A 27,943-nucleotide genomic window follows, 5' to 3' on the forward strand; every position below is an offset into this window, starting at 1 on the left:
AAGGACAAATATCGAGAGTGAGGGGATGCTTAGCGTTCCCCGCATTGCAGGCCATCTATCCCGACGGGGAATATTACCCAGTTTGGCGTCTAGTTCGCCGCACTTGCCCAAAAGAGCCAGAGACCGCCTGAGCCACGGAACTATATATCGCTACCGGTTCCTGCAACGACCGTACTCACTCCACCGACTATGAGGGTAGATCAAAAATTTATAGTATTCAAATGAGCCAAGATCTCTGGGTTGGAGCAGCGGATGTATGTGAGGGCTTGAGGCCTTAGGCAGGATTTGACACCTTAAACGCTAAAATCACGTCTCGTCCAGGGTATAGCACGTGACCTGACGTTGCTCCCCGTTAGCCTCCCCGGCCTTTCTTTGGAGTGTGCCACAACAAAAACTTCTTTCGAGAAGTGAAACATGCTGAAACAGAGACTCTGAATGAATGTAGTCTCAGAAATGCATGCTAAGCTCAAGCATCAAAGTAGCCCTCTTCGGCAGTCGACAGGAAATCTTTCATGTCACTTCTCGGTCGGATATGGACTACAGTGACCAACATCTCTATTCGACGCTATTGACAGTCTTTCAGGATGTGGCTAAGGGTCTCAGGGATTTCGATAAAGAAAAATTCCTCGAAAGAGAAGCGGCATGCACTGCCTTTCTTTGTCTATCGCTGTCAATTATGACAGCCCTGTCAGTTTCCCTGATAAGTTCCATTGAGTGCTCACGGGGATTGGTTGTCGCTCTGATATGCCAAGCCTGTTACTGTATACTGGGCTAGGATAGCCGATCGCCTTCTTTGAGCGGTACAATTCACTGAATATCCTCGTGCATAAGGGTTTCACGGGTAGCGTTTGAGTTTGTATGCTTGTCCGCTTCTTTATCAGAATTATAAAGTTCGAGTGTTATTCTCAGAATTCGGACGATATGCATCTTGCCAACTACGCAACATGGGCCACTATTACCTCGGCTTTTTGTTACGCTCTGTGCGGTCTGCTCACAATCTGCATGGTAGCCGCCTCGCCAACTACCAATCAAGAGGTCAGTATGCCCAACAATTTTACCAAGATCTATATTTAATGCTGATGTTTCTTATCTGAAGTCTTCTGTAATCCAGGCCCGCGGTACTACTTGCTCCTCCATTCTCATCGTTTCCGGAGACACTTGTGGTAGCTTAGCTGCCAAATGCGGTATTACTTCAACCCGCAATCCTCGCTCTGCTCAGCCCTGGTGCCAGGCAATTCTGTTTGCTGTTCCGCTGGAAATATTTCCGGTTCATCCTCTCAACCAAGCAATGGCGCTGTTTGTAACACTTACACCATCAAAAATGGAGATGTGTGTGATCAAATTGTACAAAGCCATGGTGTGAGTGTACCAGAGTTTGAGAGCTATGATTCTCGGAATTGGGGGTGGTCTAGGTGCAACTTGTTACTGCCAGTTAGGCTCATGTGTGTTGGCTCAGGTGAGCCCTCCATGCCAGCTTCTCTTGCGGGCACCGTGTGTGGACCTCAAGTGCCCGGGCCGCAGCGTCCTAGCAACTGGGCTGATCTCAAGTCCCTCAACCCATGCCCGCTGAATGAATGTGTAAGTTGTCATATGAAACTTTATATGCAATATTATAACTAACCGGTACTTGCAGTGCTCCTCGTGTGGTCAATGTGGCAATACCCCCGAATTCTGCACGTCATCCGTCTCCACAAGTGCAGTTCAAGGTACAAGTCTATCCCTGAAATCAAGAACGAGTACTGTTTTTATACGTGCCACAGTCACTGGAAATTCAATTCCTTGGATGCAGCTCGTCGCAGCCACTTCAAAGCACTCAACGCAAAGCATTGTCTCCAAATCGACAAGCACTGGTGATTCAACTGCAAGCAAGCATTTGACTTCAACGAGTACGACCGATTCAACAAAGACGACTCAGTCAATGACCAAAACTACCAGCACCACCACCAGTGCGACTTCAGACCCCTGGTTAATCTGAATCTACGGCAAAGAGAACTGCAAAGGGACTTACTACGTCGTACAGGGCCACAATGAACATGTGACCCACAAGTGTCTAAATCTACACCGCGGGCTAAGTGGTTTGTTCGACGGTGATAAACCTTCATGTCGATGGTTCCCAGAGGACGGTAGCGCAGGGTGGGAGCCATGCGACAAGAGCTCACTGAAATCACCGCAATCGTGGTCTGTGGAGAGTGGTACTTGCACCGTGTACGACAATGATACATGCAAGTCAGATGGCTACGGTCAAGTATATTATTCTTGGGACAAGAAGGGCTGTGAAAATATGAAGGACTCAAAGTGGAACCCTAAGACTTGGGCTGCGTTGGAATGTTCAGTTCTTAGTTGAAAGGCAACGAGATTTTCTACCAGGAGAATTGTTGTTTTTCTAGGTATTGTATTTTCTGGGTCTTTTGAAGGTGTTTTGTCTAGCTTATTAAGTGGATTGTTTCAATTTGATCACTAGAGGCATGGAAAGGAGATAAAAATCTTGAATTTAGAGTGAGAATCACAGTTCTACCTTGTAGGGTGGGTTTCCACAGTTCATACGTCAAAAAGAATAGCCTCAACTGCTTTTCAGTCCAGCCATAGCCGCTCTTCCTCCAGACCCGGTAATCTCCGACGACTTACCAGGCATACGATAACATTGCAAGTTGATCAGCCGTTACTAGCGTCGACGTAGCTTCCGACGATTCCACCGCATTCTTATTTTCCACGCTTTCCGCAAGCCCAGTACCGAGCCCCATAACATTCACTCTTTTCCGCGCCAGATTGATTTTCAAACTTGTGTCTTCCGTCCCTGCCCTCCCGTGTGATCGTAATTCCAGTACTTCGCCCACTGCACTCGCACTCATGCCTCCGCTATCCGCCACAGCAAAATCTGGCTCCAATTGAACCACAGAAGTTCGCCAGACGTATTGCATCGAGCGCTTCCTTTCAGGTCGCCACATCTCTTTCCCCGGTTCAGTCGCAAAGGCTACGATGAGCCTGCTAGAGTTTTTGCCCCCGACATTCAAATCCTCTCCCTGGATAAGGATCACGTGGAACCAGTCCTGCGCCTCTATGATGTTGTACAGTTCCTCGACACTAAGCTCGGGCGTCGTGGCGAAATTGGCCACCAAAGTGGAGGCTTGTAGATCGAGCTGGAAAGGGACTCATTTTGATGAAAACGGTAATCAGGCAGTTTCCCACTCAGGAAGTGGGCAATATCCAGGAAGGATAGAATGTTTGTGGTGCTGGTGAAGAGAATGGACTTGCCCTCCGAACGGTGAGCTTGCGGTACAGTGGGAAGTGTGAATATGGTGGCCCAGAGCTGGAAGAAAGAGTAGATGAATGAAGCTGGAAATGAGACGAGAAAACATAATGTCTCCGGAGCGTTGGTAGCTGTCGTGAAAGGACAGCCCAGCTCTCCAGCGTCTATCTTCTGCACGTTGCAACAAAAAAAGCTGAATCAAAGTCTACAAATCGGCTTGGCTTACTACAATAGATGACCCTCTGACTACCAACTGCTTGTTGTCAGCAAGCAGAAGGCGATATGCAGCGGCTTCAAACTCCCCATCGGCTACCGTAGCTCGTCCATAGCCTATATCCTCAATTATAATGGGTTGCGTGAAAGCAATAGTATCTTTGATATCTTGAAGCTGGAGTAATTCCTGCGAATCCTGAGATTGATACCCTGATTGCGGCCAAGGAGTGCCCAAGCTCCTAAAGGGGATACGTGTGAGTCGCGGCACCTTGTCGGTGTAGAACTTTTCTGTGCCTGTGAAAAAAGGCTGGCCATCTGACTTCGCCCCTAAAAGCTCATAACCGCGTGAAACAATGAATGCAAATGCTCTCTTGAACGCTTTGACATCGATTTCTGGCTCTTTTGACGGTGGCGAGAAAGGAAAGTAGGCACCAATAGAGAAAGTGCACCAGAGTAGTGGTACGCAAATAGCCACTGTTGGGTTTTCGGGTAGCCTGGCGTTGATGCATCTAGCAAAGCTGTCTCTCGTCCACACGCGTTTGCCGCTGGGATTGGTCGTTGCATAGTTTGAGAAGATCTTCTTGGCATCTTTAATACCATCTAGCAGTTGATCAAGTGCTTTATCTCGATGGTTTAGGCAAGAAGCAGAATTGATGACTTCGAAATATCGCCGCGTCGCTCGCTCAGCGGATGCCTTGGTATGGCTGATCAGCAATCGGTCGCGCCAGGCCATTTTCTGCCGTTGAGACCTATTTTCTTTGCTCATAGAATCAGATATTTGAAATGTCCCTGGTCGCAGGTTGTTCTCGTCGTCGCTAAACAGCCGAAAAGAGGGGCAAGCGACCTGGTAACCCCGGTCACCATGTCAGCCTAAATAAAACAGAGGCCTAAGGCCATAAAGCCCTAGGGCCAGATCTCCGAATAGCTGTTGGTCTTATATATTCCTCTCTAAATTCACTACTTCCTTCACTACCTATCTATACTAAGAAAATTAGGCCAGATCTGCTAGCTAGCGCCTACTTTTGAATTTATTCAGGGAGTTATATTAAGGCTGAGGCTACTCGCACGCCAACTTGTGCTTTCGCACGACAGACTATTCTATCTTCGGATATAGTGGAGAACAGGTACACTAGATCCTTGATATCTAGACTGGAGAAACGGTTTTACAATACTTTAACGTTATCTTTTATGAAAGATCTTTCGAATGTCTTTTGAACCATTTTTTTAATAGCTCAAGTAAAAGGCTTAGTAGGCATTATGAGGATATCTAGGTACTCGATATACCTGTTATCCACCATATCCGAGAATGAAATAGCCCGTCGTGCGAAAGCACAAGTTGGTGTGCGATTAGCCTCAGCCTATATTAAATGGTAGCGACATTGTCCACGACTGGGGCCCGCTACAGTAGCCCAGTGGCTCCAACAAGATAGAAGGCCACGTCAACCTTGTCCTAATCTGATTTGCATCTATGATATATTGACCCACTATACTAAGAGATTGTTGCCAACACCCGAAGATGACCCATGATCTTCATCCCCGATATGTAACTCGGTATTTCCCTACTTAACCAGATGGATCGGTTTCTTCCCTCTGGTTTGAAGCGACAACTTGTTGTATCTGCATCTTCCTCATCAATTCGGCTGCCTCAAACGCATACTTGCATTTCAATCTCAATGCAGCACCATGGTGGTACATGACCAAAGGGAACGGCACACAAGCTAAGGCCAAAAATGCCGGAACCGATGATGCCCAGTGAATCCCCAGATTATGGTACATCTGAGTGGTGAACAAGGGAAACACAGCACCAACAACAGAGCGAAATATAGCTGCCGCAGCAAGGACCGATGCTGCGTAAATCGTGTACGAGTCGATGAGATAGTTCACAATTGGAAGGATGACAATAACGCATCCGAAGCCGAACGGCGCAGTGAGAATAATGCTGGCTGACCAGTGAATGCTGGGAGAGTTGGTCCATGCAAAAGCGAACATCCCCACTGGTAGAGCAATAGCTCCCACTATAGCGGGGGGTAGGCGGGATTCTGCAGTTGCTGATTTCGAGGTGAATAGCTTCATGTAGCGGGTGTGATTATCCCATATGCCATAGATCAATCCGAATATGATCCCAACGGCTATTCCCAAGAATGCCAGACCTCCTGTACCCTCACTCCACCCCCGGCCTTCGTTGTACACAAAAGGCATAGCACCCATGAACATGTATACAGTTCCGTAGATGATTGCCATATAAAGTGAGGCCACTAATACGATCGGCTCTTGAAAAAGTAATACCCATGGCCTTACTAGAGCTCTTTGAAACACTTCGGAAGGTCTCTTTTTCCCCTGTCTGATGTCGAGTATGCTGAGATAAACTTTGCCATTGGCCTTTGACAATTGATTGGCCCGTTTGGTCAAAAGCACCGGTCCGTATGTCTCTGGTACAAAAACCACGCCGAGAAGTCCTACCTTTCATCGTCAGAAACGTCTCTAACACTCCAAACATGAAGTATTAAAAATACCTATCACTCCAATAAAGATAGTGCATACTCCTTGAACCCATCGCCAACTAACATTCTCGGAGATAAACCCTCCTGCAATTGGACCCAGGATTGGGCCAAGAAAGGGCGCAACACAGTAAAGCGTCATAGCAAGTCCTCTCTGGGCTGGCGGGAAGAGGTCTGCAATTGTTCCACCAGAGTTGACCAGAGGGGAACCACCAAAGGTACCACCAAGGAAACGTGTGACCATAAGCGTAGCAATGTTTTTACTCCCCGCAGAACCTCCGATGAAGGCTACCATAGCAATGTGGGAGACCAGCCATAGGATTCTTCGACCGTAAAGTTCGGATCTTTAGTATATCACAGGTAATCAGTATCACTAATATATGCTGTCTGGACATGGAATGATATATCAGACACTGGAGACTTACTACAGCACCACCAACTGTTAGCTTGGTGACGGCCAGATTAGGACTCGAAGAAAAGGTGAAATACTTACCAAAGGACCCCAGAGGGCTGGTCCAATGGCAAATCCAAGTACAAACAGAGAAAGGCCGAGTATAAAAATCTCGCTTCCCATCTTTAAGTCTTGCATAAGTTCGATGGAGGATTCGGAATATGCCGAGGATGTGAACGTGACAGCAAAGACGGATAGGGTTACGATTGCTGCGATTGCCGATTTCCTGAATGAAGACCAATTCATGGGATTTTCAGAGTCGCCCTCATAGAACTCGACCACAAACGGATCCTGCATGGTACCTAGACCATCGTAGGCATAAGTGGTCTCAATGTCGCCAGCACTGGCTATGTATTTTGAGGGGAGTTTTTCCGGCATATCTGCAGAATAAGTCAAGATATTGATGTCTCAGTAAGTCTAAGTAAATTCTGTATTTTTTCATCAACTTGAGCTAGCTTTCAGAACTTATATTTGTTTATGCTGTACCAATATCGGCAAGTTAAAGACGGCATTAATGCTGATTGGCTACAGGGCGATTTGAAATCAAGCATCTTGGCCAATCACAAAACTTTCCGTAGTGGATTCGAAATTATCGCGCTAAACCATCTGATTGGTCGAGAGGCCTCTACTTGGCGTGTTTCTTTGTTTCTTTGTGAAGTGATCTCTTTGAGCTGGAACATCGCGAACAACCCAGCGAGTGTAACATCTCATTATGGCACCAACAGCTCAACTGGACCAGCATTCATATCACCAATCAAGGCCACTGTTGCGCAGGGAGCGACTTCGAATCTCGAATGCCTGTCAAGTTTGTCGATCCAGAAAGGTGAAATGCGACGGTAGTCGACCAGGTATACACCAGACATGTCCCCGGTCCCATTCCATGTCCATTCCGAAGATCATCATGACTATAAGAGGCTAACAGTTAATCTAATTATTTAGCATGCTCCCGGTGCCAGGAAAGAGGTGAGGTTTGTGCATACAACCGAGTTTCTCTTATAGCTGGACACGGTGGAGGCAAACGCAAGGCTGCCGGCCCCGGTACCGGAGCCCGCCGCCCATCTAACAAGGATGAGTTCAATTCATTCCAAAGCAATTCACTTGATGGACGATCATTATCGCTGGAGCCTTTAGGCCCAGAGCACATTAGTGAAGAGCAAGATGGAGATCTTGATCCAAACCGGACTTACTTTACACCTCATTGCCAGTTTGACGGCAAGGTTAAAGAGGTTGTAGCTGCCAATGATCAAAAGGCAGGCCTCGCTCCCCCTGCAGTCTCAAATCTTGTTCCATTTGTGGACGCGCCTCTATTCGGAGAGCTTGAGCTGGACTCTCTGACTAGAAGCCGTGACTTCCTCGCCCACTTGCCTCCTCGTCCACAAGCCAATTATTTGGTAAGCATTTACTGGCGACACGTTGATTCTTTCGAGCCAGTATTGGATCGAGAACGGTTCTTTCACGACTATGAGGCCTCTTATACAAGATCATGGGATGTGCTTCTCGCAGATCATGAAATTTGGCTTTCCATACTTAATATTGTTTTCGCTTTGGCGGTCCAGAGACAAGAAACGACCCCTGTACAAGAACGCGATGCAGAAGCAACCCTCTATTTCCAGCGGGCTTGGCTATTTCTGCGCCCAGAGAAATTTCTTTGGAAGCCTGGGTCAGTTCAGGTGGTTCAATGCTTGATGCTGATGAATCGATATCTCCATTGCACCTCTCACCAGCAAAAGACTTGGATGACCGGGGGCTTGGCTTTGCGAATCTCCCAGAACATGCCCTACCAGCCCCCTAATAAGTCTTCATCTCCGGACTCCGATACTGAACGAGAGATGAGGCAAAAAGTATGGGCGACCTGTGTTTCGCTTGAAAAGTGAGTTTTCATGTCCATGGAATGAAAAATACGACTTTTGTTTGATGGGCGCTCAATATGGCTTTAGATGTGTTGCTTGGTCCCTTGGAAGAACTTCGGTGCCGTCTATGATTCCTCTGCCCGATATGACTACTTCAATCTCTTCGGTTTGCGAGGATGAGAAGTTACGTACTGACCATGAGTACTCCGTCCGTGGACTCGAGCTTCATGAGATTGGTAATCAAATTCAGTTAGCTCAAGTACAAACGCGAAATAGAGTGGCCTCTAGATTGGGGCTGCCACGACTTTATCAGCAACCCGAATATCACACCGTGGCGGTTCAGCTAGACACCTGCCTTGACGATTGGGAGAATAGTCTTCCGATCGACTGGCAGTTTGAGAATCTACGAAATCCTGGTGACAGATTGGTCCAAGCAAAGGCGTTTTTGTTGCATGCTCGGTATGTGGGCAGATCAATCTGACTTCTATCCCTACGTCTCTTGCCTTTCATGAGTGGCTCCGCTGATTCTGAAAAAAAAAAAAAAAAAAAATAGCCTTCTTCATACTCGAATATCTCTATACCGGCCAATGCTGGCACGCTATTTCTCCAAACAGTTTCCTTCTACTAGTACTGGCCTGAGTCCCCGTCTTCTCAGAGAATGTGCCGTGATGTGCGTGGAAACAGCTGAGAGAATTGTAACCATGATACTCGACTCAATTGAGCCAAATGAAGCGATAGGGGTTCTGCCGTGGTGGTACCGAGTCTATTATCTACATGTCGCGGGAACCACTTTCCTTGCAGCCATGTTGGGTGACCTGTTCACTGAATCAGTGTTACAATCCTGGAACAGCATGTTGACCACTCTTCGCGAGCATGCGCATTTGAGCACATATATTCCACAATGCATCGCAACTTTCGAAACGCTCTCAGAGCGGATCTTGGAAACGCGTAATCCGCATGTCAATAATGGTGTGGATTCAGCTTTGGATGATTATACTGCTGGGCTCTGCTTTGACGATCTTTTCAAGGATTTCGATCTCGATTTCAACAGCTTCATATTCGGAATTGAGGACCTTAGCTAGCTCTGTACCTCTAGGAGGTGACAAATTCCCATCCTGTTCCAATTGATTGTAGTGTACTGTACGAGTCCAAGTCCTTGACCGATTTGATGACCAAAATCTACGATTGTACAAATACTTGAGATTATGAGGTTGTCTAGCACTCTCCATGCTCCGAATCTCAAGTCTCAAGATCGTCTTCATGAATTTCATCTCCAATCACCCCACAACATGCTCCAAGTCCCACCAGGCTAAAGCCCACAAATACATTAGTTGATCTGGCGATCATAAATGAATCTCTCAATTCTATGCGGGTCCTTCCTTGTATTGCTCAGCCGTAGACAAAAGAGACTATCCAGGCTTTGCTATATTTACGTCCCCAAATTGCTACGCTTTTATTATGTTGTCATCTTTAGTTGGCGCTTTGTGTTCATAATATGAATGACAAATACTTTTTTACAGCTTTTCAATGTCTACTCTCAAACCTCGCTCTTGCCTTTTAAGTATCTCAAACATACCAGGAAGCATTCTGAAGCTTTGAGACGTAAAGCCAAGAATTCCGACTTTCTTCAATTCAATTTCCCTCCTTATATAGATGTCTGGGGGTTACATGCGGGGATGGGTCCTTAGTGAGCCGCGTCTTCTGGGGTTGCGCCTTCTGTTGCGTTGAAGACACATAAGCTTGGCTTAAGCCGCACAACACGTACAGAGTTTTTACTTCTAGTATACGATTGCATGATCCAGAACTTCGATTCAATTTCAATTTCAGGAGCATATTACAGATTTGATATTCAGTTTGCGGTACCTATTCAGGACGCTATTCAGAGAGCATGCTATGTGCTACGGTTTTCATGGCAATGAGGGGAGGAACAAACTACTCATTAATGATATAAAAGAGGCGGTATAGAGCGGCCATCACGATAACTTCAATCTCTCAAAGTAATCTAGTTGCTTAAAACTACACTTGACTCTTTTCAGTTTCCATCTACTTTTGCAATGATCAGAATTGCGGCTCTAGCCTTGGTGGCATCACTCCTTGCCTCTTCTCAGGCATGTTTAACGGCGCATATTGCAAGAGCTACCAAAGATTCCACCTCGAGCAACTGTGTTAGCAGCTCTGTTTCAGCAAACAGAAAATTCGCCATCAAAAATGCGGAGGTTTTCAATGGGAGTGGGTTCCAAAACGCGCAGACAGTCATTGTCAGCAATGGTAAAATTGTTACTATTGGCGGTATCATTCCCGCTGGGATCAACACCATAGATGGGACAGGAAAGTTTCTCATTCCAGGTCTCATCGACAACCATGTTCATCCTGCGAGTTGTAGCAATTTGGCAGAACTTGCTGGGTACGGTGTTACTACTGCAATCAATATGGCTTGTCTAAACTACACAACGTGCTCCCAGCTCAAAGGTCAACTCGGTACGACAGACTATATTAATGCGGGTGAAATTGCTTGTGGTACTGGCAGCGTTCATGCTACTGCTTTTGGAGTCCCATTGGCAGAAATAATTGGGCCAGACACAGATCTCTTGGCCTTGGTTGACTGGACTTTCGGCACCGGATCCAATTTCTTCAAGATTGTGGCTGAGAACAAAGGTCCAACCGTGAAGCAACAGGCCACTATGGTACAACTTGTTAATCGACATGGTAGTTTTGCAGCTACCCATGCAACATTGATAGAGCACTGTGATCAAGCCATTCGGTCAAAGGCCGATGGTATCCAGTACACTTCCCCAGATGGTCTGCTGTCAACAGCTCAGATCAGTCAAATTCGCAGTCAGGGCCAATTTGTGACCCTAACAATGGAGTTTTACCGGCTTGCATTTTCGAACCCGGCTCTGGCGCCTGTACTTGGCTTTAATGCATCCTGCAACTACTCCAACACCCAGACCAATTTCGCCAATATGCATGCTGCTGGTGTTTCCATTGCGGTCGGCACAGATTCTGTTGGCAGCCTTCCAGGGGTCATCAATTACCCCTTCGGTCGGTTGCTCCACTGTGAACTTCAGAACTTTTTAGATGCAGGATTTGGCAATGCCGAGGCCATTCAAGCGGCTACTGCAGGAGCAGCAAAGCTCTACAGACTGTATGACCGAGGTTCCATTGCCACCGGGATGCCGGCAGACCTTCTTCTGCTCAACAGCAATCCCCGTCGAGAATATCACTGGGTAGGTGGAGTACCGGTTGGTACTATTACTGCGCAAAAGGGCCAGATCTGCGATCCGACCTCGCTTGGTTTCTGAAGTCAGCCGACACTGTTCTGCGAAGGCTTGCAGCTATTGAGTCAACGGTTCGGCGGAAGGGCGCCCCGAAAAGGGATCGAGTACGGAACACTATGTAGTTTGAATGGAAAATTCCGACTCAATGTTTTGTACACGTGTCCTTGCGGAAACAGCTATTTCTAATCAGCACAATCTACAGCACTATGGTTTTATCTTCCTCCTTTAGCTGCCAGAATGGAATAGACCAGCTTCGGTCGATACTTATTCGGCGCTTTAGCGCACCCAATTACATTGTAGCTAGATTAAACGTCAAGATTTAGAACTTTAGACCTCAACCCACGGCTATTTTAAGAGCTTGGAGTTAAAACTCACGATCGTTGTAGCCGACAGCCGATAATTAGCACGGATGTCATGGTTCGACCACACAGACCCTGCAAAAAGGCCCACTTGAGATATGTGGAGTAGGAAGATGCAGCTGACCTGGTGGCGATTATAAAGTACCTAAAAAGAAAAAAGATGGATGCCAATGCCAAAGTGGTTGCGGGTATCATTTCTGTTTTCGGCAGAATCTAAGCTAATCTCTCTTATATTATAGCATATTGCTAAATTGCTAAATCAGCCTGAAAGTACTTTGATTTCTAATAGACCTGTACACAACGGAAAGTTGTCCGTGGTCACCCGCCCACACATGAGTCAATAGTATAATTAGTAACGACATGACCCTCTTCTCATTTCTTGATCCTCCCCGTATCTGGCCTCAAATAATTTTCCACGGCCTGTTAATCCCATTCTGGCTCCAGAATCCAGCCGGCATCATGCCAACGACACAAATTCTTCGTCCGGAGGCGAAGTCTGTTGCTGTATCCTCATCCCGCCCAGCGGTAATGGCTTCACTGGAGAGCTCGTCTCCCACCACTCCAGCAGAAGATATGTCCGTAGAGCTTCCGATTGACATCACTGGACCATCTCCTGCTCCGAGGGCCGGTCAAACTGTTTTTGAGCGGGTACCATCAGCCAAAGTAACCAAGTCCCGTCGAGTACTGCTTACTACTTTGCTCATTCTAGCAAACATAGTTCAAGTTAGTGAATTTAACACAAGCTCTGGGCGATTTTTACAAATGCATACTCACAATGTGTTAGATGTTAGTAAATTTTGCTGGGATTGCTGGAGGTAAAACATTGACCCAGTCGATGGGCGTCCAGCCGACCTATGCTTCCTGGATTGGGGCAAGTTATGGGTAAGAAAGTTTCATTTTCCCCAAGTGCCCCTTCAAGTTCAATATTTGCTTCCAATGCTCACACATCAGACAGCTTGACACAGGGAACCTTTGTGCTGATTAGTGGCCGGCTGGGGGACGTATACGGCTACAGGGAGCTAGTCCTTGCTGGGGGTGCATGGCTTGCTATCACAACCCTGGCAAGTGCCTTCTGTGGCAAGGAGTTCTTTGCATTTATCATCATGAGAGCCCTTGGTGGCCTCGGAGGGGCTTTCATCATGCCAAATGCAGTCGCCATGATTTCGAGTACGAACCCACCGGGACGAGTGCGGAATCTTAGTTTGGGGCTTTTTGGAGCATCAGCTCCTATTGGGGGTTACTTTGGTGCACTTTTCTTGGGTGCATTCATGGAAAAGACAGATTGGAAGTGGTTTTTCGTATTCACGTAAGTAAAGATCTGGGATTAGTGGTTTACAATTCCATGATTCACTCACTATGGAACTCTAGATCCGGTCTCGGTATCGCTACCTCACTCGCGATTTGGCTCCTTAGTATGCGAGAGACTCCAGTCGACCAGCACGGGAAAATTGACTGCGTTGGATCTGCCCTCGGTACCTCTTCATTGATCCTTTTCAACTTTGTCTGGAAGTAAGTCTTGCTGACCCCGAGTATGGTGGAAGGTCGATGGGGTCTTCAAATGCTAATGAGTCCTGTCTGTTATATAGTCAAGCCCCTAGCGTTGGTTGGCAAACACCCTACGAGATCGCTCTCTTAATCATATCCATCATACTCTTCGGGGCTTTTCTTATCTGGGAAAAACGGTATACCTCCCACCCCATCATGCCGCTTGAGATCTTCAAGGCACCTTCTTTCCTCACTGTGCTCTTAGTAGTCCTACTCAACTACATGGCTGTCGGTACTTTGATCTGGTACCAGGTCCTCTGGTTGCAAGAGGTATGGAACTGGTCCCCTCTGCAATTTGCTGTTGGTTGGACCCCATTCGTGATTTGCGCAACGGCAGCCGCATGCCTAGCTGCATGGTTGGTACCTCGAATGGCTGCGCAATGGATTCTAGCTATCGGCACTTGCACGATCCTGGTTTCCAATGCTCTGATGGCAACTGTCCCCGTTAGTCAAAGCTACTGGGCTCAGGTTTTCCCCTCTGTGGTTCTGTTTTCCTTCTGTCCAGATTTCGTGTATACTGCTGGACAGATCATTGCCAGTAATTCAGTCCGCCGGCATCAACAGGGAATTGCTGGATCGATCATTGGCACTTTAAACCTGTATGGCAACAGCCTAGGTTTGGGATTTGCCTCCACGATTGAGGTTCAAAGTGCTAAGCGCTCGGGAAGCCAGATCATGGGATATCGGTCAGCACTCTATTTTGGTGTTGCGATCAGCGCCATAGCTCTCATTCTGGATGTGGGATTTGTTCGGCTAGTCAAGGATAATCGTGAAGGGTGGGGTGAGGAGGATCGATTGCGCATAGAGGAGATTGAGTTGGCTCAATATGCGGAAGCAAGCGGTGCTAATCCCCGTATAGTCGCTGAAAGGTTGTAAAAAGAAAACATGACGCGATCCCCGATAAGGACACGGCGGACAGCACTATCCACACATTTAGAACTATCCACACATTAAGAAGATCAAGTGTGGGTATCCAAGGTGGCTTATAGTTCACGCAGGTGGCAGTCTAGAAGTGTACACCACCATTGGTTTTCGGATTTAACATCAGGGGATGAAGGGGATCAGCGATTTGATGAAAACTATGTCATGTGACTGGTCATCATGACTCACGATGAATCGCTGCCTGGAGATAGATGGTGGTTGAAGTTTCAAATGCATGTCATAATCAAAAAATCAAAATTGACGCATAGTCTCTTCCTTCTGATATTTTCGAGTTGTTCAACATTGCAATGATCGTGTCCCTCGTCTCCACTGGCGTATACTCGACCAAGCACGGACCACCGCAGCGGCCAAAATTTGTTGTGCGTGGGCGGTGAAGGAGCCGAGCGGAGAACGCCAAGATTTCCTCACCCCCAAATTTTTCGTAGCGGTTACTTCGACTCGCCTTCAATTCAGTATTCGGGATTTTCGACGGGAACATGGATGATATCGAGGTTCGTGAGACAGCGCTTTCGGTCAGTTCATCTCACTAACTTAATCCAGGACCGACTGCGCAGCCATGCGCAGGCATTCGACGGTTTACTGTCTTTGATCCCCGCCAAATATTACTACGGCGACGACAATACCAGTGTACGTGCGCTCTCTGATCCCCTCTGATCAACCCTCCTGTCTCTCTTAATTCTGAGGATTCCTTATCTAATGACTGTCTGCACATGCAGGACCAATGGAAACGGGAAAAAGCAGACGAAAGAACAAGCCCGTGAGGCTAAGCGTGCAAAGTTGGATCCGGAAGCCACCAAGACCGCCAAAGACGTAATGGATGAAAATGCTCGCAAGCGCAAGCGTGAGGATGGATCTCTCGAAAGCGACTCATCGGATGGTGAAGAACTCGGCTCCGAACTGCCTGGGGAAGGTCTCAACCGGGGCGAAAAGGCCAAGAAGCAAAAGCAGACTGAGAAATCCGATGCCGCTTCGAAGGCAAAGTCAGAGGAGGCTGAGGCTCGCAAGAAGCTGAAGGAAGAGAAGAAGGCCCAGAAAAAGGCTGCGCAAAAGGAGAAGAAGAAGGCCAAGGACAGTACCAAGAAGGAAAAGCTGCAACAAACCGAGAAGCCATCCACAAAGACTGCAGAGAAGCCGACAGCAAAGACAGAGAGTGCTGCTGAAGAGCCTGCGGTCTCCGACAACGAGGATGGTGACGATCTCGAGGAGGGAGTCGCCGAGGAAGGATTCTCACTCGAATTCCATGAAGAGCCCGAGGGCCCCTCTTCCGCCTCATCCACCCGCAACTCCCCCGATGCCTCCAATCCTCAATCAGGCAGCTCCTCTATATCCTCCATTGTCCCCCCTCTCTACTACCACCGATGCCAAATCCGCCGAGCCCAAGGCCTTGAAGGCCACGCCAGAAGAGCTGAAGCAGCGCTTGCAAAAGCGTCTCGATGAGCTTCGCGCAAAGAGACAGGCCGATGGCTTCAACGGCAAGCCTGCACGCAACCGTCAAGAGCTCATTGACTCCCGGAGGCAAAAGGCTGAACAGCGCAAGGCACACAAGAAGGAATTGCGTCAAAAGGCCAAGGATGAAGAGCAACGCCAAAAGGATGAGGCTATGGCTCGTCGGTTTTCCCCAGGCGGTTCTGGATCCTTGCTCGCATCTCCTCGCTCCCCCGCCGAGTCCGTCGGCTCCCCCAGCAACAACTTCTCCTTTGGTCACGTCATGTTCGCCGATGGTCAAGTCGCCGATGCCTCTCTGTCCGGCATCCGTGACCATTCCAAGACTCGCGGTCCCAAGGACAAGGATGCCGCTGCCCAGCTCAAGCTCGCCGAGGCCAAGAAGGCCCGTCTCGCTGAAATGGACCCGGAAAAGCGCGCCGAGCTCGAGGAGAAGGATGCCTGGTTGAACGCCAAGAAGCGCGCTCACGGTGAACGAGTTCGCGATGACACCTCTCTATTGAAGAAGGCTCTCAAGCGCAAGGAGACCGCGAAGAAGAAGTCCGAGCGGGAGTGGAAGGACCGTATCGACACCGTCTCTCGCATGAAGGAGCAGCGTCAAACCAAGCGTGAAGAGAACTTGCGCAAGCGTCGTGACGAGAAGGGCACCAAGGGCAAGGGCAAGAAGCCCGCTGGCGGTGGCAAGAAGAAGGCCCGCCCCGGTTTCGAGGGTAGCTTCAAGGCCAAGGTCGGCGGCAAGAAGAAGTGATCTCCTTGATTTGACGTTTTCCTTTCTCTCCTGAGGCTACGGTTACTTTCCCGTAGGCCCTTCTTGCCCTTTCACCTTCGTTTCAAGCTTCTGCCGTCGGATGCCGATGCAGGAGCTGGAGAATACCCAAAACTTGAAAAAGAAAAGTGTTTTAAGACATCGATCTGGGAAATATCCATCCGGGGATTCTGGTGTTTGGTGTTTACGCTGTGTTTCAGCGGCATGAGTCGTTCTAGTTATGTCTTGTATGTACGTCAGCATGGGTAGCGATCCATTTTTTATTTGTGAATACAAATATATCTTGTTCAACCCTTTTCCATTTCTTCTCTACATCCACGAACCTTGAGATCTGTACTATCTAGCACACCTGTGACCTAGAGGCACACCGAGTGAATGCCAAGCCTGGAGCCGATAGCAGAATATATATCAGTGCGAACCGCGGAGGCTCCGAGGTGCAGCCAGTTCTAGAAGAACCTTATGCCCAATGAAAACGAACTACTGGATATATCATGGAGGAAAATCGCTAATAGAATTTGATCTTTAAAAAAATAAAAAAGAGACCTGCTATTCCAAAACATAGGAAATAGAAAAAAAAAAAAAAGGACAAAGGAGCTCGGTTTCCGAGAGAAGCGGAAACTTCCTTTCCAGGAATCGACTAGTACGACAGAGGGATAACACAAGGTCGGGGTTGTTTTATGTACAAGATGTGCTGGGGTAAGAGGGCAGATATAGAGCCCTTTTCTAGATTTTGGACGAACGCCATTTGGCGCGTTCTGATAATGGGCCAGTGCCGCCTTCGCGGGTCCACATTCATCATTCGCATCTTTGAAGTGTCGAGTACCACAAAAAGTAGTGGTTGAGGGTGCGAGTCGATTATCGGTAAGGAGCATCCGCACGAGCAGCGGCCGCGATCTCAGGCTCCCACCTGTCGCCGTTGGCGAGGAGCTTCTCCTTGTTGTACAGGAGCTCCTCGCGGGTCTCGGTAGCGTACTCAGCATTGGAAGCTATAACGCACGATACAGTTAGATCATTGTTTGATGCCTTCACAGTTTTCCAAGAGACTTACTCTCAACAATGGCGTCAACGGGGCAGCTCTCCTGGCAGTATCCACAGTAGATGCACTTGGTCATATCGATATCGTAACGGGTCGTGCGGCGGCTGCCGTCCTCACGCTCCTCCGCCTCAATGGTGATAGCCTGGGCCGGGCAGATGGCCTCGCAGAGCTTGCAAGCAATGCAGCGCTCCTCACCAGTGGGGTAGCGACGCAGGGCGTGCTCACCGCGGAATCGGGGGGAGATGGGACCCTTCTCGAAGGGGTAGAAGATGGTGTAACTGAAGAGCAAAGAGACATCGTGTCAGTTGATCCCAGCTCAATTGGCCTTGCTTGACCTGTCGGACATGCAATTGGACCTGTCTGCGGTGCTGGAAGAGAGACTTACGGTGGGCGGAAAAACTGCTCCAGCACCACGTACATGCCGCGGAAGATCTCTGCCATGAGGAAGTACTTGCTAGCCTTGTCGAGAGAAGACTCTGAGCCCTGATCCCAGCGCGTAGGCGGGGGCAGACGGAAACCGGGCTGAGGGGGGCCCGCTGGAGATGCTGCGCGGGACACCGAGGAAGAGAAGTTTGCGGTCGAGCCGATCGGCATGAAGGGAGACCGGCGGTAGGCGACCAGCCGAGCTACCGAGCGAGAGGTGGCCATTGCGAAAGGCTCGGAGAGGCGATTGGGATGAAGGAGAGTGGCGTGGCGGAGGGAGGTCGTAGCTGGGGGAGGGGAGGTAGGGGAGGAAGTGCTAGTTGAGGTTGGAGTGGTGTTTGCACGTTCGGGGCTTAGGTCATTCATTTCTGCCGGGCGCTGATTGGCGGGCGGGCAGGATTTTGCGCAGGGAGCATCACTTCCGACCATCTTCTTCCCTCTCTTCCCGTCCATCTCCCTTCATCCTATCCTCTCTTTTCTCCCCACCATCCCACTCCGATCTCTTTCTTCTCGACTCGACGCCTCTGTGCTCGTTTGATACTCCCGATTCACCATGTTCCGCTCCGCCATTGTCCGCTCCTTGAGGGCCTCCGCCCCCCGTGCCGCTGTCAAGCCCTCGGCCTCCTTCCAGATCCGCAGCTCCCCCATTGCTGCTCAATTCACTCCCAGCCTTGTCTCCCAGAGCATCCGCTTCTACTCTGCCCCCGCTGGTCTGTCCAAGGATGAGATCGAGGGCCGGATAGTCAACCTGCTCAAGAACTTCGACAAGGTGCGTCAGAATGTTATTTTTGTGGACTTGGGATGTGAACTCGTATCACATATTGCAAATCCACGGATTTTTGTCGAATCAGCATGCTAACATACTTGCACTCTTCAGGTTTCCGACGCCAGCAAGGTCAGTTTCGATGGCACGACCTACCCGTCGGTTGCCCTCGGCATCATTACGAGCTGAAATGGGGGACATCGGGAAGCCACACTTATACTGACACACCTATGACTACTAGATCACCGGTGTTTCCCACTTTTCCAACGACCTCGGCCTCGACAGCCTTGACACCGTTGAGGTCGTGATGGCCATTGAGGAGGTATGCGACTCGCTTCCTTTTCCTCGGAAAAGACTCCCACTCCGCAGACTGCTAATTATCACGCCAACAGGAGTTCAGCATTGAGATCCCCGACAAAGAGGCCGACCAGATCCACAGTGGTAAGTATCTTAGACCTTGGTGGTCTGTGGCGAATCTAATATGGCGCGACGGAGGCTAACGTGACTGCGTGCGAACAGTTGAGAAGGCCGTCGAGTACATCCAGGCTCAGCCCGATGGTATGTACACTCCTCTTTGTCGATTATTGCGCTTTTGACTTGTGCTAATATATGATTTGATGAATAGCTCACTAAGTACCTAATTGAAGACCGCGGGGCCGATTGTTTGGGAAGTCGGATAGAAAATGAATCGGGATGGTGGCGTCGGCCGACGGATTCGCTCTGGAGAGTGGACCTTTATGGCTTGAGGTGCTGCTTTGTATGCTGAAACACATGCCAGTGTTTTTTTTCTCATCCTTCTATATCGTGTATATCATCTTGAATGCAGTTTTGAAGCAGTATCAGATTGCGGATTGCCGCTTCTTTCTCCTCTCTGGCTTCTCCTTCTCTTCCTCTCTCTTGTTGATTGCTCCTAGATTTGGTTTTACCGCACGAATTATGACTCTGATTCGGGCTCTTGGTATTTGCCAAAGGTACACGAGCTTGTGAGGCTTGACCAGGCTGGCACGGATAAAATGCTCCAGGTGGCGCTATGACAGTCAAACCAGCCCAATGGTAAATGCAATAGTATACCGGGATCAAGGACGAAAGTTCATGAGACATTGGCCGATCAGATTGTGGAATTATACCTGAATGTAAATAGCGTAGTCTGTAGTAGTACTAAGGGTCTCAGTTGCTTGTCTGGGGCGCAGTCTACCACCAACGAGCCACCTCGCCTGGCCCGAACTAACTTCGACCCCAACCCGCTCGTCCTTCCCGAAACACGCTTACTGTCTTCGTCTCCTTTCCCAATTTTTTTCTTTTCCTCTTTGAAACTATCAAGGAAATCTCCAGGAATTGGTCGACTGTAGTTTTCGAATACTTTCCCTTGCCCGACTACGGAGTACTGCTAATCCACTCGGTCCCTGGTTTCCCCTGACGCCGAGCGGTCCCACTTGAGAAGCGGCAACGGCAGACTTTCGGTCTACTCGTGACTTCTTGACATCTCTCTTCGACACGGACATTTAATGCCCACTGCGACCGGCACGCAGATCGGCTTTCGGTGATTGAAGAAACAAAGATATACAGCTCTTAGCAGACTCGTGACGCCCACCCCGGCTCTCTTTCATCCTCTTCCTCCACGCTCCCCCCACCCCCCTCAACCGGTATCCTCATGTCCTCTGGGGGCTTGACTCGCCGACGAGGCGGCGGTCGAGCCGCTGGCGCAGACGAGCAAGATGACAGCCGCGTATCATCGCCTGTCTCGAGGAATGGTTCCGCGATGGACACTCGCGGTCCGGAGACTTCATTCACCAGCGCGGAGAATGGGCACAAGATCGCATTCGATCCCCGCGACCTCAGCGAAACCGAAGAACGAAGCAAGCAACCGAAGCTTACCCTGATGGAGGAGGTGTTGTTGCTGGGATTGAAAGATAAGCAGGTGAGCATGACCGAGAAGACAGTGATAGAGGGGCATATGCTGGCCGATTGGGGAATATGAATTGCTGACGCCTGTTCCGCGATCCAGGGCTACCTGTCCTTCTGGAACGAGAACATTTCATATGCCCTGCGAGGGTGTATCGTTATCGAACTTGCGCTCCGCGGCCGTATCAGCATGCAGAAGGATTCGTCGCGGCGACGCTTTCCCCTGGCCGACCGCATCATCGAGGTCGTTGACGACACATTGACCGGCGAAGTCTTGCTGGACGAGGCGCTGAAGATGATGAAGTCGAGCGAGAAGATGAGTGTGAACTCTTGGATTGACTTGATGAGTGGTACGTTTTCTGTGACAATGGAAGAGGTTCTGGCAACCTGGCCCGTAGGCTAATTGGTGATTCCTTCCTAATTTAGGTGAGACCTGGAACTTGATGAAGATTGGATATCAATTGAAACAAGTGCGCGAACGATTGGCCAAGGGCCTTGTGGATAAGGGCATTTTGCGAACCGAGAAACGCAACTTCCTTCTTTTCGACATGGCGACGCACCCCGTGGCCGACGGCGGTGCCAAGGACGACCTTCACAAACGGGTGCGCAACATCTGCACCAACCGCACAGTGATCATCCCCCCTAGCCCGTGGCTCCCCGAGGACGCCGAGTTCCGCTACCTTCGTACGGTGACGATGGTGTGTGCTGCTTATGCAGCCAACGTCCTGGAGAACGCGCTTGTGACTATGAGCCATGAGGCTCGCGAGAGAGCATTTGCGCAGGTGGATGAGCTTTTGGCCGAATACTCGCAATGGCCATTCGCTCGCCGGACGGGTGGTTCGCAGGCGATCGGAGCCAACCTGGCCCAGGCGATCAACGAGGAGGTCAACCGAGGCAATAAGGACCGCGAGCTCCAGTTGGAGGTATGTTCTCCACCCTCCCTGTCACCGCTGCAATCAACCCTTCCACAGGTCACTAACTTTATGATGTAGATTGTTGCGGCGTGCCTGAGCGTCTTCACCAGACTTGATTCCTTACTCTGAGCGGATATACCGTGTCGCTTCTAATACAGTGTTCTTTTCCTTTCTTCTATCCCCTCTATATCTCCCCCGCCTCGTTCCATTCTCCAAACTCTCTGTGGGTTGCACCTTGTGCCCTGGCTTCTCCGTTTTCCATAGGGGGCTTATCTTCTTTCTGTTCACTCATGTAGTTTGTCATCATGTGGGTTGGAATTGGGCAGAGCGTCTTTTTTTGTCATATTGAACTGTCTGGTCAAAATTCATTTCTTGTATGAAATATTTCTGGGCTTTGGATCTATTTTCCTGGTCTCTAGTCCTTGCCTTTTTCATTTCCCAATTCTCGCTCATGTCTTCTTCATTCAGTGGATCTGGAAAGGAAATACTTTCTCTTCTTTTTCACAGACAACTCCGGATGCTACTGGTCAGGAGAATGAAGCTGACGCAACTCTCAAGGTCACCACCGGCGTTCACTGATCAGGTCACCTTTCAGCCTCTAACAACTGCTTAGTTGCCCCTTCGGTATCTGTCCTAGTTCTTTGGTCTTGTTTCTCTTGGCTTGATGCATGCGATGAGTTTCCCGCATGGATTCAAAATCCCCCACTTGGCCGTCTTCTTCTCCCTCTCTTCTTGAAGATTCTTTTCTATGTTTCTCATTTTGTCTTCTATCATGGCCATCTCTAATTGACTTCTGGTATTACTGTCTGGTTATTCTCTGTCTCTGCTTAGTTTGGGATTTGGGGGGTTTATCAAATCGTGATCGTACAAGAGACTGATGACTTGATTGCTTGCTCATTGAGCTATGGAATATCAATTTCAAGCTGAACTTTTGAACAACATTTACCCTTCATCCCCTTTCCTCTGGCTAACCAAGGTCTCGTTACACCGCATTCAATTGACCCGAACCACCATCATCACTCCACGACGAACAGCACCAGCTCCCACCGCATGGTCCCTCAATAATCGGTCCGCATGCATGAGATCAGTGACCTGCTCAGGCCTCCCTCGAACCATATTACTCTCAACGAGCTCTACAATGCGTTCCAGCGAGATAGCATCGGGGTTCACCGGGACAAACGTCGTCTTGAGGCCACGCTTTCTTCTGCCCAGATTGTCAAGCGGGTCACCAGTGGCAGGTTCCTGCGCCGGCCAAGGATCCACGGCCGTCAAAACTGCGCCTCCATCTTTGACAACCGAGGGTGAATGGGCTTGTTGAAAGACAACACCACCAGAGCAATCCAGAACCACGTCGACGGGACTCCACCGCTGAGATCGGAATATTTTCCCAAAGTCGCACTCGTCGAATTCGGGAATATTTGGAATGACGATGACCTCGTCAACGTCCCAACTCCCGCGGACAATATCTGCTTCCATGGGTGTGCAGGTCACACAGATCCACGGCCGCTCGGGGAATGTGAACAGCTTCTCTGCGCGAAGGAGTTGCACGGCGATTCGACCGACTTCGCTGTCTCGTGCGTTTGTGATCAATACGCGCAGTTGCATCTGCGAGCCTCGTCTTCTCCGTAGACCACCTCCTTTTTGCCAGGTACTTCGGCGTCTGCCGTAGCCGTATTCATGGCCGTTTCCATGACCATTGCGATTGCCATTGCCGTTTGTGCTTCCACTTCCTCTGGTAATCGTACTCGCAGTCCGCACAAGGTTGTTGATTCCATTCACACTCTTCCTCAGCCAACTATGGCCCTTGCCATTACCGTCACCATCGGCATAGATGCTTTTCTTCTGGCCATTGCCGTCGCCATTCCGATGCCCATTCACACGGTCCTTGTACTTGTCGTATCTGTTCTCTCCAAATATGTCCATTCGGAACATGTTCTGTCCATTTCCATCGTTGCCATTGCCATTCCCATTCCCATTAGCCCAAGGACTCCCTCTTCTTTGACCATTCCCATATTCAGCCACACTCTCTTTCCCTTTCTCAATGCCATTGCCGCCGTTCACAGACGCATCGGGATCAATTTCCGCATACCGAAACAACGCCTGCCACGCCGTCAACCCAGGCAATGCCAACGCAGCAGCCTCCTGAGCCCCGATATTCGTCGGCTTCAGTGCAAGCTCCGACTCCGCAGCAACGGCATAGTCCGCCGCACCTCCATCACGAGTATAACTCGTCACGCCCCAGACGGTATCACCGATCTTAAACTTCGATCCCTCAGGCCGTTCAGAATCCTGCGTTGGAGTACTAATTACCGTCCCGCAGATACTATGCAGCGGAATCTGAGGAGTAGTCTTTTGCGGATTCAACGCCGTTGCTAGACGCATCTCATCATGACAAAACGCTGCAGTTTGCACCTTGATAAGATACTCCTGCGGCGAGGGCTGAGGCGTTGGGAAATTCGGGTCTAGGACGAGCTGTGTGCCTGGATTGCTGAAGCGGCGTGGTTTAGGGCTTACTGGTCCGTTGGGGGTTGATCCCGTTGATGAGCTTGTTGCTGGTTCGACGGAGTAATAGAGGGCTCGCATGGAGAGCGGGATGAACTTTTGGCTGTTTAGGCTTTCAGATCCCCGCTTGCCGCTTCTTGGTGTTCGTAGGCTTGCGGTGGATGGTCGCTTGTCTTTTTTCACGGTTGGCATTGGGATGTCAGCTGCTTGACTGTCCGTGTAGCTGGATGGTGATACATCGTCTGCTGGTCTCAGGCTGATTTCGTTGTCTTCCCATGTTGGGGCGTAGTCGTTTCGGGATAATCTTCGGGCCATCTTTTCAAGTTTGATCGATTTCAAAGGCATTCATGTTTCTTCTAGGCTTGCGGTCATGGCCGTGGTCCTTCCATATGACTATGTATAGATTGCAGTGCATTGCTCTCATCTTGACCTATGTATGACGGAAGCTGGGTCCGCGTTGCCACCATCACCAGAGCTGTTCGGATCTTAGAAGCGAGAGTTATTAAGTCATATCTACTTCCTATTCTGGCCATAAGACTCTTCATATCAAAAATATGTGTATAAGGATGTCCATCAGACGAGAAATATTTACAACAGCGAGGATAATCATGGTATCTACAAGGCCTGATCTTCCATCCCCAACCCATCAACAAAAGCATAAAGCTCCTGCGAGTCCTCGAAGATAGTCCACACAGAATCCGGAACATTCTGAAATGCCTCCTCAAAGCGCTCTGGCTTATTCTTCTCCTCCATATGCTCCACATCAGTAACCTTCCGAATGGCGATAGCATGGATCCAGCCGGGGTAACGATTATACATCTCCGCATAAGCCTCAGGATCCTTCTGCGTCGAATCTCCAATACAAAGAACCCGACGTTTGGGAAACCAGCTATGAATCTTCTCCATCCGATCAACCTTGTATTCCTGCGTGTTTTCGGTAAACGACTTGATCAGCCCGCTGATATCCATCCACGAATAGTCCCTCAGGACAAGCGTTCCATGGCAATAATGCTCATGCAAGAACTGGTGCAGGAATGGATATAGATTGTAAGGCGAGGCTGAGAGGTAGAACCACGTCGGATTAAACTCGTCTTGAACATGCCGATAGAACTCCGGCATACCGGCGATAGGCACAGGCTCTTCGGCAAAGGTCGTGCGAAGGATACCCGTTGGTTCGCGTGTCATCGTCCGCTTGATGGTGTCGTCAATGTCCGAGATCACCATCCAACCCTCAGGCGCGGCGAACCGCGTTTCCATCGTCGCCGTCGGCTCGTCGAATTTCTGTGCTCGTGGGCTCACCACCATGCCATCGCTCACTCCGGATGCACCGAGGTTGACAATCTGGCTTATGATGCCATTTCGGTCTGAACCACCCAGCGAATGTGTTTGTTTGGCCCCATTAATGGTCACTTCCAGCTTCACCGTTCGCGCGGGAGAGACCTGATCCAAGAAGGGCTGTACACGCTTCTCTATACGCTGGCGTGTCTCCTGATCATCGCGGCCATATTCACCATCGATACCGATATGATCAGCGATCGCAGCAACAAGCTTGCCGACATCCTTGCGGCCCTCCGTCTCGAAGATACACACGACAAACTCTGCCTGCCATGACTGCCCAGCGTGACCTAGATGCGGTGTATCCGAGACAGGCTGATAGGCGGTGTTATCGAACAACCACACGGTATTCTTGTGTGAGTCCGCAGCATGGGCAAGCGGGTTCTTCGAGCCCAGCAGTGAGGAGAGGAAGTTCAGGAGCGCAGACCCGCGACGCGCTGGCACTGCCGGTCTTGGTGCGAGATCTGGATCTGCGTTCCTATTTTCACTCGGTTTGATTTTTGGGGCCGATGGCTCGGCCGGCTGGTCTTGCGCCATAATGATGCGTTTCCAGCCTCGCACCCGCTTTCGCAATGAGTGACCCGTTTTGGCTATTTGTTGACGTATAGACTGAAGTCGGGGGGGGGGGGAAGAGATCGAACCAAGTGAGGACAAGTTTTGAAGATCGTCTTCGACAAAATATCCCCGCTAGTAGACTGTCCACATGTCAGAAGAGACGTCTGAAAGATGGTTCATCAAGGGAAGCGGCGGTGATCATATAGCGGGCGACGATCTACTTTAGCGCCCGTCAGCACCCCCTATTAGCTTCCTCTTCTTGATTCTTTCCCCGCCTGATCGCTCTTGCGTTGGCAGCAGGAGGCTTTTGAGGCTGTGAACCCTAGGGCCAAGCTCGTTCAGTCAGTTGAGCGCCCTGGTGACTGCCATCATTCGACCGCGTCAGGCGAACGGACATGGCTTGGCAGGGCTGACTGGATTTGTATACATTCTGCGCCTAGGGAGATTGAGATGTCATAGTAAGAATTGATCAACGTGAATACGAACCTCCAAGACCCTGTTGTTCGTAGAAGGTAAAAGCCTTGGCAACGCCGGGATGATTGAGGCGTTCCCCGCAATCACCAGCGACCCTGTTTCGTGAGGTTTCTTAGTGACACATCAGTGCTCAAGCGCGGGTGGACTCATCCACGAGGTTTATTTCTACGACAGTCACGCGATCTAGGCACACATGACATAATGTTTGTTTTTCTTATGGATAGTTACTAACGAATTTTCTGGAGTTGACTGAACATAGTAACACAAAGCAGCTTCAGAACATTTTATCGAGTCATCCATGAGTAAGTGTAAATCCAAGTTCAGTGAAACACTGACCATCGGCAGGCACGACGAAGCTCACCTCCATAACATAGCCTCTCGCAAAACCACACATCTCTTCGCACCTCACAGGTAGCACGATTGTTCGATCATAAGAATGTCAACTCTTCCATAATACAGTTCAATTTGCTACAGTGGAGTTGCATCAGTTTGAAACTATGACCAGTATTCAGAATCATCGTATCAGTCACAAGTTGAATGATAAGACTCCAGAATAATACCTAAGCTATCGAAAAAGACGATTGGAATGACCTTTAGAAAGACCATTCAAAAATCAAGAATTTGAAGCATGTCTGTTAGGTGGTTTCTCTGGCCTCTAGACTCGGACTTTTGAATTATCACGGCAAATCAGCCTAGAAATGGTGAGGCTTAAGCTGTTGGTACAGCTTGACAGGAGGTCCGCTCGGCTTTCTAACAAATGAAATGATACAACCCTCGAACATCTCCTCTGTCCAGTCCCATTCTTATCGGGTCAGTATAGATCCATGCAAGGATCTCATTGGTTGAGATTGATTTTTTTTGGCAAGGTATTCCATCATGTTTCACCTTGATTGCTTGAATGAATACAGGGTTTGAGACAAGAACCACACGAGGATCTATATGGGTCTACACCTTGCATGACCTAATCTGTGGATATAGACCCATTGCCATCCTTGCAGCGACGACAAATTGTGGTGGTGGTGGTTGGTTATCGCCTTCAATGAGGCGGGTAGCGGTGGGATGAAACTATCACTTCCTCCAACAGTATAACTACCACCTGTCTTCTCTGAGCAGTATGTTGTTATTTCTTCATAAGACAGAAATGATAGTGATCAAATCCTCTATACTCTCGACAAACTTGAGTTGTCCTGTTCCATAACCATTATTCTATCCCTTGTTATAAACATGAACAATCAACGTCCTATACCTCAACAACCGTCTCCACGACCATGGACACACTTGAACGTCCACCGAACGAGATCCCCGGGGATTCCCAATTACAACGAAGTCAATCCATTCATCTACAACTCGACTGGCCACTCATTAACACATGAATGGCCGAGGCATCGCGTAAAAGAGTGTACACGATGTCAAGGAACACCTAATACTGGTTATCGGGCAAAGTGTA

At 49.2% G+C, this 27,943-nt stretch overlaps 12 protein-coding genes across 12 annotated transcripts; 7 read left to right on the plus strand and 5 right to left on the minus strand.

Annotated features, from left to right (window-relative positions):
• Positions 1-1,179: 1,179 nt before the first annotated feature.
• Positions 1,180-2,344, plus strand: N7473_000729 (uncharacterized protein; the record flags this gene model as incomplete). The annotated part of the gene is made up of 3 exons (XM_057146669.1): positions 1,180-1,578; positions 1,634-1,946; positions 1,989-2,344. The coding sequence occupies 3 exons, from the start codon at positions 1,180-1,182 to the stop codon at positions 2,342-2,344; spliced, it is 1,068 nt and encodes a 355-aa protein (XP_057014555.1).
• A 1,108-nt stretch (positions 2,345-3,452) lies between these two features.
• Positions 3,453-4,193, minus strand: N7473_000730 (uncharacterized protein; the record flags this gene model as incomplete). Its single annotated transcript, XM_057146670.1, has 1 exon — positions 3,453-4,193. The coding sequence occupies one exon, from the start codon at positions 4,191-4,193 to the stop codon at positions 3,453-3,455; it is 741 nt and encodes a 246-aa protein (XP_057014556.1).
• Positions 4,194-5,023: 830 nt separating this feature from the next.
• On the minus strand, positions 5,024-6,787 carry N7473_000731 (MFS transporter; the record flags this gene model as incomplete). Its single annotated transcript, XM_057146671.1, has 4 exons — positions 5,024-5,916; positions 5,974-6,302; positions 6,387-6,397; positions 6,452-6,787. 4 exons carry the CDS (start codon positions 6,785-6,787, stop codon positions 5,024-5,026), a joined length of 1,569 nt encoding a protein of 522 aa, XP_057014557.1.
• Positions 6,788-7,106: 319 nt separating this feature from the next.
• On the plus strand, positions 7,107-9,341 carry N7473_000732 (putative transcription factor; the record flags this gene model as incomplete). The annotated part of the gene is made up of 4 exons (XM_057146672.1): positions 7,107-7,257; positions 7,409-8,279; positions 8,347-8,718; positions 8,813-9,341. Exons 1-4 carry the CDS (start codon positions 7,122-7,124, stop codon positions 9,339-9,341), a joined length of 1,908 nt encoding a protein of 635 aa, XP_057014558.1. The 5' UTR covers positions 7,107-7,121.
• Positions 9,342-10,313: 972 nt separating this feature from the next.
• Positions 10,314-11,561, plus strand: N7473_000733 (amidohydrolase family protein; the record flags this gene model as incomplete). The annotated part of the gene is made up of 1 exon (XM_057146673.1): positions 10,314-11,561. The coding sequence occupies one exon, from the start codon at positions 10,314-10,316 to the stop codon at positions 11,559-11,561; it is 1,248 nt and encodes a 415-aa protein (XP_057014559.1).
• Positions 11,562-12,355: 794 nt separating this feature from the next.
• Positions 12,356-14,317, plus strand: N7473_000734 (uncharacterized protein; the record flags this gene model as incomplete). Its single annotated transcript, XM_057146674.1, has 5 exons — positions 12,356-12,619; positions 12,681-12,778; positions 12,852-13,202; positions 13,265-13,405; positions 13,483-14,317. 5 exons carry the CDS (start codon positions 12,356-12,358, stop codon positions 14,315-14,317), a joined length of 1,689 nt encoding a protein of 562 aa, XP_057014560.1.
• Positions 14,318-14,670: 353 nt separating this feature from the next.
• N7473_000735 (putative 60S ribosome biogenesis protein Rrp14) lies at positions 14,671-16,574 on the plus strand (the record flags this gene model as incomplete). The annotated part of the gene is made up of 5 exons (XM_057146675.1): positions 14,671-14,742; positions 14,809-14,874; positions 14,924-15,010; positions 15,122-15,718; positions 15,765-16,574. 5 exons carry the CDS (start codon positions 14,671-14,673, stop codon positions 16,572-16,574), a joined length of 1,632 nt encoding a protein of 543 aa, XP_057014561.1.
• Positions 16,575-17,082: 508 nt separating this feature from the next.
• N7473_000736 (NuoI/complex I 23 kDa subunit family protein) lies at positions 17,083-18,417 on the minus strand (the record flags this gene model as incomplete). The annotated part of the gene is made up of 3 exons (XM_057146676.1): positions 17,083-17,578; positions 17,641-17,906; positions 18,014-18,417. 3 exons carry the CDS (start codon positions 18,415-18,417, stop codon positions 17,448-17,450), a joined length of 801 nt encoding a protein of 266 aa, XP_057014562.1. The 3' UTR covers positions 17,083-17,447.
• A 187-nt stretch (positions 18,418-18,604) lies between these two features.
• acpA (acyl carrier protein) lies at positions 18,605-19,447 on the plus strand (the record flags this gene model as incomplete). The annotated part of the gene is made up of 6 exons (XM_057146677.1): positions 18,605-18,820; positions 18,929-18,946; positions 19,056-19,136; positions 19,207-19,255; positions 19,334-19,372; positions 19,440-19,447. The coding sequence occupies 6 exons, from the start codon at positions 18,605-18,607 to the stop codon at positions 19,445-19,447; spliced, it is 411 nt and encodes a 136-aa protein (XP_057014563.1).
• A 1,018-nt stretch (positions 19,448-20,465) lies between these two features.
• On the plus strand, positions 20,466-21,759 carry N7473_000738 (GOLPH3/VPS74 family protein; the record flags this gene model as incomplete). Its single annotated transcript, XM_057146678.1, has 4 exons — positions 20,466-20,732; positions 20,820-21,066; positions 21,143-21,639; positions 21,709-21,759. The coding sequence occupies 4 exons, from the start codon at positions 20,466-20,468 to the stop codon at positions 21,757-21,759; spliced, it is 1,062 nt and encodes a 353-aa protein (XP_057014564.1).
• An 864-nt stretch (positions 21,760-22,623) lies between these two features.
• N7473_000739 (uncharacterized protein) lies at positions 22,624-24,447 on the minus strand (the record flags this gene model as incomplete). The annotated part of the gene is made up of 1 exon (XM_057146679.1): positions 22,624-24,447. The coding sequence occupies one exon, from the start codon at positions 24,445-24,447 to the stop codon at positions 22,624-22,626; it is 1,824 nt and encodes a 607-aa protein (XP_057014565.1).
• Positions 24,448-24,747: 300 nt separating this feature from the next.
• Positions 24,748-26,004, minus strand: N7473_000740 (phosphatidate phosphatase App1 family protein; the record flags this gene model as incomplete). Its single annotated transcript, XM_057146680.1, has 1 exon — positions 24,748-26,004. One exon carries the CDS (start codon positions 26,002-26,004, stop codon positions 24,748-24,750), a length of 1,257 nt encoding a protein of 418 aa, XP_057014566.1.
• Between the last annotated feature and the right edge of the window lie 1,939 nt (positions 26,005-27,943).

The sequence above is a fragment of the Penicillium subrubescens genome (genome assembly GCF_028828155.1).
Source record: "Penicillium subrubescens strain IBT 31985 chromosome Unknown utg000001l_segment0_segment0, whole genome shotgun sequence".
Classification (NCBI taxonomy): Eukaryota; Fungi; Ascomycota; class Eurotiomycetes; order Eurotiales; family Aspergillaceae; genus Penicillium; species Penicillium subrubescens.